At 35.0% G+C, this 15,190-nt stretch overlaps 1 protein-coding gene across 4 annotated transcripts in view; it reads right to left on the bottom strand.

Annotated features, from left to right (window-relative positions):
- Positions 1 to 15,190, bottom strand: part of LAYN (layilin) — a 375,483-nt gene that overhangs the window by 302,409 nt on the left and 57,884 nt on the right. For 2 of the 4 annotated variants that reach the window (XM_044080992.1, XM_044080990.1), the window contains exons 2-3: positions 11,827 to 11,847; positions 8,797 to 8,817 (exon numbers count right to left, since the gene is read on the bottom strand). The exons of 1 other annotated variant lie outside the window; for it this stretch is intronic. In XM_044080992.1, the coding sequence (XP_043936927.1) occupies positions 8,797 to 8,817; positions 11,827 to 11,847 (42 nt within the window). The remainder of the gene's footprint in view (positions 1 to 8,796; positions 8,818 to 11,826; positions 11,848 to 15,190) is intronic. One more of the 4 variants, XM_044080993.1, reaches the window with a different exon arrangement.

Here is a 15,190-nt window from a genome sequence, read left to right as displayed (position 1 = left end):
GAAATATTTATACATTTCTATACTTTCTCATGTTCACATAGACTTCATCAGAGTAGTTTTTGTCTACCATCGATGATGCATTTAAATATAAAATAACAGCCAATCAAATCAAGTAGATACCACGGAGCAGGTTATGTCACAAATAGGAATTATGGGAGTTGTATGTTACATTCATTAAGCACAGAAACATAAAATTCACACAACTGTGATGAAGTTAAAATACAATAATAGTAAATGTTATATTTTTATTTTACATTTGTTAACCGGGAAATTCTGACTGGACCATGTCCATTTTCAGGAGAAAAGCTCCAGCATCAGGTTATACAAATACAGTACATCCAGCATAATACTCAAAACAGGTTACATCATGTATGCTGAGCATAGTAATATTACAAGAAATTAATAAAAACACTCCAAGTAAATGAAGATATAGAACATAGGTAAAAGACAATGTCAGTTACAGTACATACAGCATAATACACAAAAACAGGTTTTATCATATATGCTGAGCATAGCAATATAACAAGAAATTAATAAAACACTCCAGGTAAAAGAAGACATAGAACATGGGTAAAAAGACTGTCAGTTATACATTGGTAAGAGAAGAAAATATATCAAGTAAGATTCTACAGTTAAAAGTACCCTTTCAGATGACCAAGCCTACAGGGGATCACATATAAAAATGCAAAGTAAACAATATATTTAAAATACTAAAATCATAATGTGCTGAAGAAAGTGTGTAAAAAATGTAAATATAATAAATAAAAAGATGCAAACCCAGTTGAAGTACAATGTAAAAACCTTTGACAGGTAAAAAAATGAGAGTTAATGCATATATAAATATTTGAATAAATAAATAAATAAATAAATAAATAATTTGGGTAGTCAATAAATGAAACACGTATATAAAAACAGGTTTGTAAAATCATGTTTGTAAATGTAAAGATGTATTTAAAAGCTAAGTGAAATGCATTGTAAGTAAATAGTGTTGCCATATTATACCACTGCAGCTCTTTTCTTTAAAATACAAGCAAGTGAAATGCGATCATTAGTACCTGGTGCTGATGACGCATTGAGTCTTAGCTGACAGTATAGTTCTTTACACTCAAATTGTCCACATCACCACTATAGCTTGCAGCTATTGCCCTATCAATAATAAAAAATGTAAACTTTTTTAAAATTAGGACAATCAATTGTGTGCCTGTACAGTGCAATCATTGTTTTTCTATGTTTAATATCATAAACATGCTCCCTAATTCTTTCTTTCAGTTTTCTAATTGTTTTCCCAATTTACAAAGCTCTGCACAAGCTGCATGTTGCAAGATACACTATAAGGGAGGTGTTGAGTTGAATGGTCCTGGCAAAGTTTTCTACCAATACATATGGGCCCTCTTTAATGAACCTGTAGAATTTACATGCTTCACATTTATACGTAGACCCATGGGTCTTCTTTAAAGTTTTTCTACCACCTGGCATTTCCAAAAGAGATTTAATGTTCCTAGCACTAGAAAGAAACAATCACAGGACTGACCCCAATGTGCTTTTTGATTTCACTGTGAAAAACCAAGTCCCAGAAAAATCTAATAATATTTGTGTAACAAAAGACACCCATACTGTATGGAATGGCGAAAATTGGTGTAGTTCTATCAAAGTTGTCAATTCTTTATTTTCCCTGGGAAAGTAATTAATTGAACTGAATATTCACAGAAGTGAGCATTCGCTATATATAGTTTGATGAATGAAGGTTTAATGGAAATGAACCTTTGATAAATTGATATAGATCCACCTGTACCACCAAACATGCAGAGGTCAGTATCTGCATAACTTGAGTGAGAAATATTATTTTCCAGAGTCCAGTTTTGGAATTACTTCTCTCTCTCTCTCTCTCTTTGTTCTTCTCCTATAAGAATTGTCTAGTGGGTGAATGGTACAACTGTCACTTAGAAAAGCCCAAATCTTGCAGCTTTATTACCATATGGCCTAACAAATACCTCACTAAAAACATATTCTTTTATTAAAGAATAAACAATTAGCAGATGGTATCGGGCACCTTCAGGGTGAATCCACACTACTTCTTGATTTCTATTGGTAAGTTAACTCTGGACAATTTGTAAGTTAGTTGGAATGTCTATTTGTCTGGTCAGGTTCATTTGGCTGTTTATGTATCTATTTATTGCTTGTTTTGTTTTTAGGATAAGAAAAATGGCTATTCCTAGATCCTTTTCAGCAGCATTAGCAATAACAACAAGAGTTAATACAACATGATGATTTAGCATAGGCATTCATGTTTTGTGAGTTGAAAAGAAAACAAAATTCTTGAGGAAAACTCTTGCAGAGGGGGGCCAAACCAGTGAAACTCCACACAAGTAGTGAAAGGAGGTCCAGTCTGAACCTAGACCATGAGCTGAGAGGTAGAAATCTTACTTCTAAGCAGCAGTTTCACCCTACCTTGCATATTACAGCTTCTTTCACTTCTGGGATACCTCAGGCACAGCACAAACAAACAAACAAACATAAGTGGCTGGTGTATTTATTTATACTCAGAACAAGCAACACGCATATTTGCCTAACTTAGATGCAAACTTTTACCCATGAAGACAAAGCTATAAAATATACGTATGTCAGCTAAAAGGGTGTTCCTAGCCTAAACACAATTTACTTTAGGATCTTTATTACTGTGTGTGTGTGTGTGTGTGTGTGTGTGTGTGTGTGTGTGTGTGTGTGTGTTTGTGTGTGTGTGTGTGTGTATGTGCATGATGTATACTTTACTCACATATGGACACACGTTAGATACTGATTATCAGTTTTATTTTCCTTCAGCAATGCCTACTGACAGTCGTTGTGTATTAATTTAGTTCAGATTCGGCAGTACAAGGTTTCAATGCATTTTAGGGTCATAAAGACACTGACTAGTGCAGTACTGCTTTATTGTGACCTTTGAACCTGCATTATAATCTATTATGTATATTATATCAGTTACATAGATTAACCCAGTGTATCTATAAAATAATATGAATGCAGTTTTAAAATGCATGCAGCATTTGTTTTTGAATTTCTAAAAAAATATTTATTGTAGTCTTGCACACCCACAGAGATCCTTCCCCATTCTAGATTGTTTGAACTCCTTGCTCCCACTCAGACCATCAACACTAACCTATGATATCCCTGCCTATACCATTTACCTTACTTGTATTAAAAAAACCACAGTGTCTTGTTTCCCCCACAAGATGGAATTAGAGACTGAAAAGATATCTCTTGCTTTTAGCTGATTGTCGGAATGTGGAGATGATGGTGTCCAAATGGAGAGATAATGGGGTCTGAATGGAGAAATAATAGGGTCCAAATGGAGAGATAATGGGGTCTGAATGGAGAAATAATAGGGTCCAAATGGAGAGATAATGGGGTCTGAATGGAGAGATAATGGGGTCTGAATGGAGAGATAATGGGGTCTGAATGGAGGGATGATAAATCAGCAAGTAGAGGAGAGTAGTATTGCTGGAATTAAATTCATCCTCAAGTCTTGGTGAGTACCTTCATGAGGTAGACCCTGTTTTTCACAAAATCTCACCAAGATGACACTGATATATAGACTGTATTTTATATAGCATATATCTTAGACACAAGTAGGTTGAGAAATAAAAAAGATAAAAAGATAGCTTGGTGTAAAAAACCCAAAATAAAAATGTGCCTAGTCCTGGTAGACACACTGGAGCCAGGACTGGAAAAAATGACAGTGTAGAATCCTCAAGACATGGGAATATTCCTACAATGGGGGTAGGCCAGGCCAAGGAGGAGGATGTCCCCCCTGTTATTGAAGGAAGTAGCAGTCCACATAAATCACAAAAACTGATAGGCCAAAAAAAGAGTCATAAAGGTGATAGAATTGACTATTGAGGATAAGAAAGAAATTATGTATTGCTACTATTATGCAAGAAGCCCAAAATTTCCAGACAGAACATATACAGAAAGATTAAGAGAGAAATTAGAGGAAAGAAAAATACTTCCACAAGAAAAACTGTCACAAGCTTAAAATAAAAACAAATTGTCATTAATACAACAGATTTATGAAAAGCATTATATAGACCAATAAACCTTGATTTGTTTGGAAAAAGAAGCATCTGAGGAATTGCGAAAATATAAAGAACAAAATCTAGAGACTTTTAAGAGGTATAAAGAAATATGGACATGGAAAAGAAAAAATATGATATGGCACAATATTTATGCAAAGGAGAAAACCAAATTAATCAACACAAAAAAGGCAGCCCCAAAGATATTCAAAGGGAAATACAGGCAAAGACATCCAGATCTGGAAAATTTCACAATAAAAGAAAATAAGATCACAAAGATGGAACGCAGAACAGAAGATTAGTCAAGTAGCAAAACTAATCTATACAAAAAGGGCAGCACCAACGATAGTGAAGAGAAATGCAGGCAAAGGCATCTGGACATGGAACATTTTACAATACAAAAAACATGAAAAACAATGAGGAAAAATAGAAGAGGATTAGTAATGGAGATGTTAAAGAAATAGAACCTGAGGTTATGGAGTACCTATGAAGTGAAGGATTTAGTGTAGAAAATCTAACTCAGAAAATACCACAGCAGAATAGAGCAATGGATCGCCAAATTAAGGAGAAACCAATGGAGTAAGAAATATCTGATCAGTTGTCATATGAAGATACTTTAGGGCCTTCCTTAAGAAACCAGTACAAATGTTCAGCTGGAGTTGCACAGCAAGGGATGGAACAGGAACCTGTGGCAACTCTGACGCATTCAATGTTATGGAGTGATAAGCCAGTGAGTTCCTATATGAAAGAGCAACAGAAATTGAATGAGAATGTGGCACAGGAAGATGCTCTGGAATTTTATATAGAATGTCCACAGGAAATAGAGAACAAAGAATGTGCCCTCAGTTTTGAAGAAAACTATCTAAGAGCTTGATTTAATAGAGATGGACAGACATATTAAGATCAATGAAAGAAATAGACTACTGAAAGTCAATAAAACCCCAAATAAGTTAGAAGTTTGATAAAACAAATGAACACAGTAATTTGGAATGTCCATAGAGATTCCTGTGATATAACAGAAGTAAATAGGATATATTATTGTGCAGCTAAATTAATAATAGATAAAGTCTTACCACAAAAAACATAGAGTAGTATTGGAAATGAAGGGTAGAAATTGAATGCCATCGTGGAAGTATCGCATAGTAAAAACTATAAAACATTTAAGACAAGAAGTGTCACTGTTAGAGGAGTATAGAAGAAGAAACAGATCAACAAAAATACTCAGAAAGATAAACATGATAAAAGCAATGCGCAGCATCAGAACGAATTAGGATCTATCATGCACTGTTGCAAATTCTTTTCCTCTCAGCTATTGTCGTTAGGGGTCACCACAGCAGAACAACGGTCCACATATTGATTGTCAGTGTAGTTTTAAGGTGTCGAGTTGCCAGCCTGGTGCCCAACCTTCCACAGAAGGCACACACACACACACATTACACACACACACACACACACACACACACACACACACACACACACACACACACACACACACCTAGGGCTAATTTAGAGTGTCCAATTCACCTTCAGCATGTCTTTGGGATGTGAGAGGAAACCCAAACACCCAGAGAAAATTCACGTGACCGCAGGGAGGACATGCAGACTCCACACAGAAGATACCCCAGCTGGGAATCAAACTGGAAAACCTCTTGCTATGAGGCAGCAACACTAACCACTGCATCACCGTGGCAAATAATAAACTTAGAATATCAGCACAGGCAGAAAAACTTTGAAGATATGCAGATAAATATAAAGGAAAAGATGCAAATAAGGAATTTATTGATGACCCAACAATGTTTTATAGAAAATTGGGAAACAAAGCAAAATTAATTGAAACACTACCAAAAAAAGAAGAAATAAACACATTTTGCAGAAATATCTATGAAGATCCCATGGAAGATAACAAAGATGTTAAATGGTTAGAAGAAGTAAAAGAAAGAATAAGAAGTTCAAATGTACAGGGTATGAAATGGGATCAAGTAATGGCTGGAGAGATTGAAACGAAGTTAAGAAAAGCTGCTAATTGGAAAACCCAGGCTCAGATGCAGTACCTAACTTCTTGCTTAAAGTATTAACATTTTTACATGAAGATTTAGTCATGAGTAATAACTATTTATATCCACAATATTCCAGGGTGACTCTGTTACTGTTGCTCTTTTGTCTTGCCCTTAACCCATTAAGTTGTCTACTTAACATATTAGGTAATTGCTATACTTTGGCTCCAAGAAAACAACACTGTATAAAGGCTTCTCATCTTCTTTTTATGGATGATTTAAAACTCTATAGCTCCTCAGATGAGGAACAGATGGCACAACTGCAAGTTGTCAAAACTTTTTTCAGATGATATAAGAATGTAATTTGGTCTTGATAAATGTGTAAACTCAACCTTTAAAGCAGGAAAGCTGTATCACCAAGAAAACATCAGTTGGAGACAGGAATGTGATATAAAAGAACTTGACCAAGAGGTAGTATATAAATATTTGGGAACTGATGAAGGATTAACAATAAAACATGAACAAATGTAAATAAAACTCAGTAAGAAATATTTAGAAGACTAAAATTAATACTGAAAACAGCATTGACATGTAAGGACAAAGTCCAAACTATAAACAAATTTGCTCTTCCTATCCTAAGTTACAGTTTTGGAGTGACTGACTGGCCCCAAAAGGAGTTGGATAGATTAGACAGGAAAACAAGAAGGATGCTTCATGCTCACCAAATGATTTATAAAAAATCAGTGCATACCAAGATTATATATTCCCCGCTCTGAAGGAGATATGGTCCTCCTCAAAACTGATTGCATGTATTGATCTGCAATCGTGGGACTGTATATATATTTGCTGACCTCAGGGGACCCAAACATAGTGAAAGTTTTGAAACATGAGAACAATAAGTCTAAGATGACTTCCCTGCTTGGTTTAGCAGAAGCATATCTGCCTCAAGCGGGAATGGAAATGAAACCAGAGGTAGATAAAAATCAGGCAGCTATTCAATGTGCCAAGAAACAAAAAAAAAGAATATGAGGTGAAGGATCAGATGAGAAGGCAAGAAATGTGGAAAATTCATAAATATAGTTGCAAGTATAGAAAACTCTTGGAACAAGCTTATGTTGATCAGGATCAAGTGCAGGAATGGTTAAGGAGAGGTAAATTTAAACCAAAAGACAAAAGGGTAATACTGGTCGCCCAAATTAGTGGACTATGTACACATTGGTTTACAAAGTCTATTGAACATGTGGAGAAATAGACAATTAGAAACAGTCACACATCTTGTTGCTGGTTGAGATATACTAATGGCAGATGAACTGTATGCTGAAAGGCATAATAATGCAGCAAGGCTGTTGCATTGGGGCTTATGTAAATATTATAATACTGAGGCAGCTTAAAAACATTGGAAACATGAGACACAAATCATCATACAAAATGATGAAATTTATGTCACATGGGATCATCCATTACCAACAGTTCAAAAAACAGATGCTGGAAAACCAGGTAAAGTAGTCTATGAAAAGAAGACAAAAGTAGCATTGATCATTGAAATTGGTACACCCAGTAAACACAGTTTCTTATGTACAGTGATATGCAAAGTCATAATATAATAGGATTTGCAGGTAGAAATGAATGCAATGTGGAAGAAGGATGCCCATAGAGTTCCAGCAGTAGGAGGAGCAACGGATCTTATAAAAAATAATTTACAATCATATTTAGATACACTGCCAATACATGTACCTCCATACGAACTGCAGAAGGAGTCATTGCTGGGCACATTGCGGGTTCTGGGAAGAGCAGTTTGGCTGATATCAAAGATTGAAACAATACTAATTTCATGAACTTTAATTGTACTTTGACTTAAGAATGGGGTCCATTCCTGTCATGATATTAGAAACCCAAAAGACTAGGAAAAATTAAAAAGAGGTCAATAAATCTTCAGCCAGATATCTTTCTGTGGTTGTACTTTGTAGAGGACAACCTGAGAGTTTGTTGCATATAGGTGAGAAGGACCTTGTCCTCAGTGAATCATCTTCCATTACAAATGCAATGGCATCTCAGTAGATTAGGCATGTTGCTATATGTGCCCTTAGCTGCTATATCCACACCTGCAAGGATTTGACATACAGTGGGGGGTTGCACGTAAAGGCACCTAGTTTCTGCTAACTTTATCCTACCCTGAGATAATAGAGCAGACCTCCAGATGTTCAACATATCTTTCTAGCCATCTCTACAAAGTTTTCAGGTTGATTAACAAGTTTATATGTCAGCAGTGTGAAGAGGTATCCTACTACTGGCACCATGAGCTTAACTTTAGTGAAGTCATTTCTTGATCTATGTAACATGTGGCTAGGAAGTAGAAAAAAAGGACCTGACTTAAACTGAGTGTTTAATCTAGAGGGAGGGTGGTCTGAAAGAATAAATACAGAATACATCATTAAGTGCCGAGATTGATTTCTTCATCATTTCTATTTCTATCTTTGTTTTCCGAATACCTATAACAGTAGGTGAATTAGAATGATACAAATGTTCCTTGTATGTGTGCAGAGAGTCAGAGTAAAGCAATACATGTTTTATACTATAGCTGTCTATCATAAGCAGCCCAGCCAACATGTGCCTGAGATTAGTTGTATATTTACAACACTGAAATTAAAAAATTTGCTTAAAATATACTTTAAGATTGAACATAAATTTTGTTTAAAATTTGCTTTAAGAATAATTTGAAGGATCCAGTCTCATACCTCTGTTAGGAAGAAGGTCCTCTGATAAGCATTAATAATAGAAAAGAAAACATGAAGGTCATTTTGCTATGCACAACTTAAAAGATAAAAACAACAATAAAACCCTGTGAAATGCAATGAAGTAAAGCATAGGTTCTGCCATTTCCTTATCATATCAACTGAATACTACCAATGTTATTAGTAATTTTAATTTTGTTCATTTTACAAAAAGCACTCATCTTTTAATGAAGAATTAAAATAACAATCAAAAGCAAATTTAACTTTTTTCCAGATTAAATGATGTTTCTGCTACATGACTGCATCTGTAAAAGAGTATATATATCCCTAAAATACGATCAATGTTTTAGAACATCGAACCACTAAACATCAAAATCAAATGGTCAACATTCTGAAATGTCAGAAATGCAAAAAAACACCAAACAGTATGTTTTTGCACCCCCATATCCATTGATAATTTTATATATATATATATATATATATATATATATATATATATATATATATATATATATAAACTCCGAGATCACTCTGCAGTGGGGAAGGTGGCAAATTCTCCAATACCCACTGTACCACAATCTCAGTCTTCCTGCAATAACCAGTGACTGATATTTCAGCATGTCATCCATTTGGTCTTGATGTTATATATATATATATATGTATATATATATATATATATATATATAAAATGTAGCGAGAGAAACCAACAACTATACTTAGCAAACCACTTACTACATTTAAAGAAGTATCATTCTGTTTACAATGGATTATTTTTTACATCACCATGTGCACATATAGATATTGATTAGAACACTATTTATGGATATCTATGTGACTTACACCATCGCTTCTGCTACCATACTATGATACGGCAAAATACATAAATGCATACCGCGTCTATATCACTTCATTGAGTACGTAAATATCGAATGTTTATATCGGTGAATATTCACGTACTTGATGAAGTTATTGTGGGAGGCTGTGCCCCCCACACCCCCCGCTAAGTATATATTTCTACTCCAAGATCACACTACAGTGAGGAAAGGGGAAACTCCCAATCTTCACTGTCCTGCAAAAAAAAAAAATCACAAAATTTGAGTAGGTGAATATTCGACGATGTAAGCATTCGATATTCACCAACTCGATGAAGTGATAGGGAACCTGTATACACAGACACACACACACGTGCACGCATGCACATACACACACATGCACACATGCACACATGCACACACACACACACACACACACATATTACATTATATTATATTATATTATATTATATTATATTATATTATATTATATTATATACTGACTACGACAATTCAGCCACTGAAATGAAAAGCTGCTGAAAAAAATCAACATGTTCTTAACAGGTTGCTTACTCCTACTAAACAGCATTTTTTGCTAACACATGTGAAACAGACAGACACACACATTTTATATTACATTATATTATATTATATTATATTATATTATATTATATTACATACTGTTTTATTGAGAATTCAACCAATCAAATTGAAAACAGCTGATTAAAATCAACAAGTTCATAACAGGTTGCCTACTCCTACTAAACAGCTTATTTCTTTAACACATATTAGACACACACACACACACACACACACACACACACACACACACACACACACACACACACACACACACACACACACACACACACACACACACACACAGCAGATGTTCCCTGCTCCTTCTAGCAGTCCATCAGAATCAACAATAAGATAATTTCTGGCAAGGGGCTGGCTCCCTGCACCTCCATTTTCTCTTCCACTTTATATACGCCAATTGTGAGATCATGAGATCATGCAACAGTAGAGAAAAGGCATATTTTCAATCAGTTAGGCAGGTTTTTCTCTTGATCAATTGAAATAAATATATATATATATATATATATATATATAGTTCCCATTCAGAAGCCTGAAACATCATAAGCCTGAAAATCAAAATCCTGAAACCAAAAGCCTAAAAATTCAGAATCCTGAAAACTCAAAATCCTGAAAGCCCAAAATCCTGAAAGTCCAAAATCCTGAAACTCAAAATCCTGAAAACACAAAATAGACATACTGATGTCATTGTGACTTTGCTATTGTTAGCCCTGTGGTGTTAGGTCATGCGTTGGGGTCAGGTAAGTGTGCGGTTGGTTTTATGCTAGGGTTAGGGGCGGTTTAAGTGAGTTAGGGTTAGGGCGCGGGTTAGGCATGTATGCAATAGTGACAAATATTGGGGTTAGGGGCGGTTTAAGTGAGTTAGGGTTAGGGCGCGGGTCAGGTGAGTGTGCGATAGTGACGGACCTTAGGGTTAGGGTTAGGGTCAGGGTCAGTTGGTAGATATTAGTGTCTTTATAGTGACATATTAGCATTATTTGTGTTTTCAGGATTTTGAGTTTTCAGGATTCTGAATTTTCAGGCTTTTGGTTTCAGGATTTTGATTTTCAGGCTTATGATGTTTCAGGCTTCTGAATGGGAACCATATATATATATTTTATATATATATATATATATATATATATATATATATATATATATATATATATATATATATATATATATATATATATATATATTAATAGATGCAGTATATATATATATATATATATATATATATATATATATATATATATATATATATATCTTTCTCTCTCTCTCTCTCTCTCTCTATATATATATATATATATATATATATATATATATATATATATATATATGCTGTATGTATGTATTTTATATACATATATATATATATATATATATATATATATTAGAGAGAGATGGTCATGTGTGTGTGTGTGTGTGTGTGTGTGTGTGTGTGTGTGTGTGTGTGTGTGTGTATACATACACATATATATATATATATATATTTTTTTTTTTTTTACTCATAAACATAAATGAATATATTACAAATGAATGCAAATAGAACTCATCAAAACCCATTTAGTCATAACCAGCTGACTGAACATACATTTTGTTTAAAATTTACTCTAAGGCTAATTTAGAGGATGTAGTCACATACCTCTGTTTGGAAGATGGTCCTCTGTTAGGCATTAATAGTAGAAAAGAAAATATGAAGGTCATGTCATTATATTCAGCGTAAAAGATAATGGCAATAATAAAACCCTATGATATGCATTGAAGAGAGCAGAACCGAGATTCCACCATTTATTAATTTTATCTATTCAATATTGTCTCTGTTATCAGTGATTTCAAGTTTGCTCTTTTTAAACAAGATGGTCTTGTCAAAGCACTGTCACAACCGATCATGTACATACACAACACACAAATCAAAAAACAAATGCTGTATAGGTACCAGCATAATGTAAAACAAAATACTAACCTCACCAAACACCAAACCAAATGGGAGACAATTCCTGCTGTTGTTGAGTTTGTTAAATGTGGTAATGGCAACGTATTGAAACAGGTGCCTGAGATGTGCTTTGGGTTAAGAAAAGTGGATGTATTTCTTAATGCAAAAACTTTTGACTATACTTAAATGTTTGGCATTAGGGATGGGAGTGTCTGTGCAAGTGTTTTGTGGTTAGGTGAGGAGATAGTTTTAGCATTGTGCTTGTATGTAGTATATGGGTAGTAGGTCTGAGTGTCTTGTGAGGTGCTGCTAGGGAAGAGGTTTTCATATGGTAATGGGTAGGGTCTGAATTAGATGCAGGGGCAGAGTTAGGGTTAGCACACATGAATAACATGCAGCAGGTTGGTAATAGTTAGCAATACTAGGTGGAGTGACAATTTTTACAGGAAAATGTTTGTGATGTTTATCTATGTTTTGGTGTTTAATATCCTTTGCTGGATTCTCATTTTAAGATATTCATTTTTAATTTCTGAATTCTGTATTTTGTGGTGCTGTATTCTGTCATAGTCTTAATCAAGGAATCTTTTTTTTGAATCAAATTAAGGAAGATGTCTGTCTATACATATCAATACCAATATGCTCTCACAAAGGAAAAAAATCAGATTTATAACTGGGAAATCATCACTGTAACAACAAATACTTTCACAAAATGAAGAGCTTCAGTGTTTGAATGTAAGAGGAAACACATACCCAGACTGTAAGACCCCCATGTAGGTCCAAATATCAGATTTGTTTCAAACAGTAGAGATTACTGAAAACTGGAAATAACTTATCAGATTCCAAGTCCAAATTCTGATTTCCCACTGGAAACAGTTGTGGATACTGTAGTATATAAAAAAAGTTTTTTGTTTTTCTTTTTAAAATAGCTCTGTAGAAATGACGGTGTTCATGACAAGGTCTGATCATAGGGGTCTGATTTCAGAGCATTTCAAGCATTTATGGGACATGATTTTCTGCATAAATATACTGGTGATTTAAAGACTATATATGAGAAAGATATTGCAGACAGCTAGAGCCAAAGAGAGTCTGGTAACATGACCATTTAACAAAACTGCATGGTACTCTCCATTAATCTGCCCAAACAGAAATAATTGGCAACTGTTCCAGTTTGTGTGAAAGCCTGTAATATCTCAGCAGTCCAGTCAGATTTTCACTTCAGATGATGTGCTTGCGTGCATGTTCATTTTTTTCTCAATTTTTGTTTTAGACCCCATACCAACCATCTTCTAACCCCACCTGCTGGAAACCAATGAGCAATTTGCTCCTCATCTAGGTGAGAGCAGCTCATTTGCTCCCGACCAAGATTACAGCTATAAAGGATAATGCCAATCTGAAGTTAAATAAGTTTTTAATTTATGGAAAATCTATTGCAGTTGTTTTCATTTCTCAGGCCAAAGCTAGGAACAGAGACAGAACTCTTGCACAATACCAGGTACCATAGAGTATTTATAAATACTGTAACATTACATTTATTTGCCTGTTTCTCCATTATTATTGTGGGTTCAAGGAGTTGGCATATTTAAAATAGTGAGGTATGTGTGTGTGTGTGGGAAGGGGTAGAGGGATGCTTGCCACTATGTAAAAAACACCTTTGGCTTTTTTCTTTCTTTCGATGACTGTTTGATGTTAGTGTGATTTCTTACATTGAATACTCAGTGAAATAAGAAATGAATATTCACTATATATATATATATATATATATATATATATATATATATATATATATATTCATGTGTGTGTGTGTGTGTGTGTGTGTGTGTGTGTGTGTGTGTGTGTAGAGAGAGAGAAGGGGTAGGGGAGAATAGCATAGTGATGGCTGGCCCTTGAAATGTGCTAGCCTAAAAGGCTCAGATGGCATGGGGTAAATGGTTCTCTTAAGGTGATTAAAACAGAAACAAGCAAGGTTATTACAGGTAATGAGAGACAGTGGTAGCTAGTCCTGTAAATGTGCAACCTAAAAGGGTCATATAGTAAGGATGCTAGAGATAATGAGAGACAGCTGCACAGAAATGATGTTTTTGTAACCCCTCTGTCTACTGACCATTAGCCCTCTCAACCAATGTAGCCCATTTGTTCATCATGTAGTGAGGGCCATCCCCAACCCATTTGTTCCTCCATCAAGTGAAAGCCAGCCATAAGACCATCATTCAGGTAGACATAAAAGTCTTTACCATTTTCGTGAGAACCAACCACCTCTTGGCTGCTTCTGATGGATACAAGCACTACCAGAATTTGATGGAGGTGCATGTAAGCTTCATGACCACCCTGACCTATGCTGCTACACTATAACAATACATCCCTTGGGCCCAGATTTCACAGTCAGCACCACACATAACTCATTCATTGTTTCCCAAGAGGCAAGTCAGGCCATCTCCCTTTCCCCAGATGGGCAAACCATATGTTGCTCACTCCCATCCTGCCATCCCAATCCCTCAGGTTCCTATGCCTGCTAATCAAATGCAGGTTATCTGGGTCACAGTTAGGGTTGTATCCCTCTGTGCCACAGGAGAGATTTCACATAGGGTTATTTGAAGCACAGTGCCCTAGTGCATATCAAATATTTGACCTAATAAAGAAGATATATTGATGACTCAAGTTGTGATTGTGGAGTCCAGAAGGAAGAAGGAAGTAAGGTATCTTTAAGAAAGAAGGGACCTCAACCTTGACAGGAGAAACCTGCTGGATTTTTTTCTATACGAGCAGAGGGTGAAGTTGTTTTGTTGCTCCTTATTGCTGGAATTATGAAGAGAACTATTTGTCTAGTTAGAATTCTCTGTAATTGCTGTTTTATTCTTATTAGGTACTCTAGCAAAGTCTGCTTTAGAAATGAGTACTGGATCTATGTGTAAAAGTTTTGTTGTAATGTGAAAATGCTTGACTGAAAGGGGAATTAATGTTAGAACTATAGCCTTTCCTGATCGATAAGGACTGCATTTCTTTACTAAACGTGGTCAATAAATATGATTTTTAAATCATAAATTTGAGCTCAGTGACTTCTTGCTTTGTCACAAAT

Source organism: Protopterus annectens, chromosome 8.part0 (genome assembly GCF_019279795.1).
Source record: "Protopterus annectens isolate FY-2018-M chromosome 8.part0, PAN1.0, whole genome shotgun sequence".
Classification (NCBI taxonomy): domain Eukaryota; kingdom Metazoa; phylum Chordata; order Ceratodontiformes; family Protopteridae; genus Protopterus; species Protopterus annectens.
This window is presented reverse-complemented; position numbering and strand designations above follow the sequence as displayed.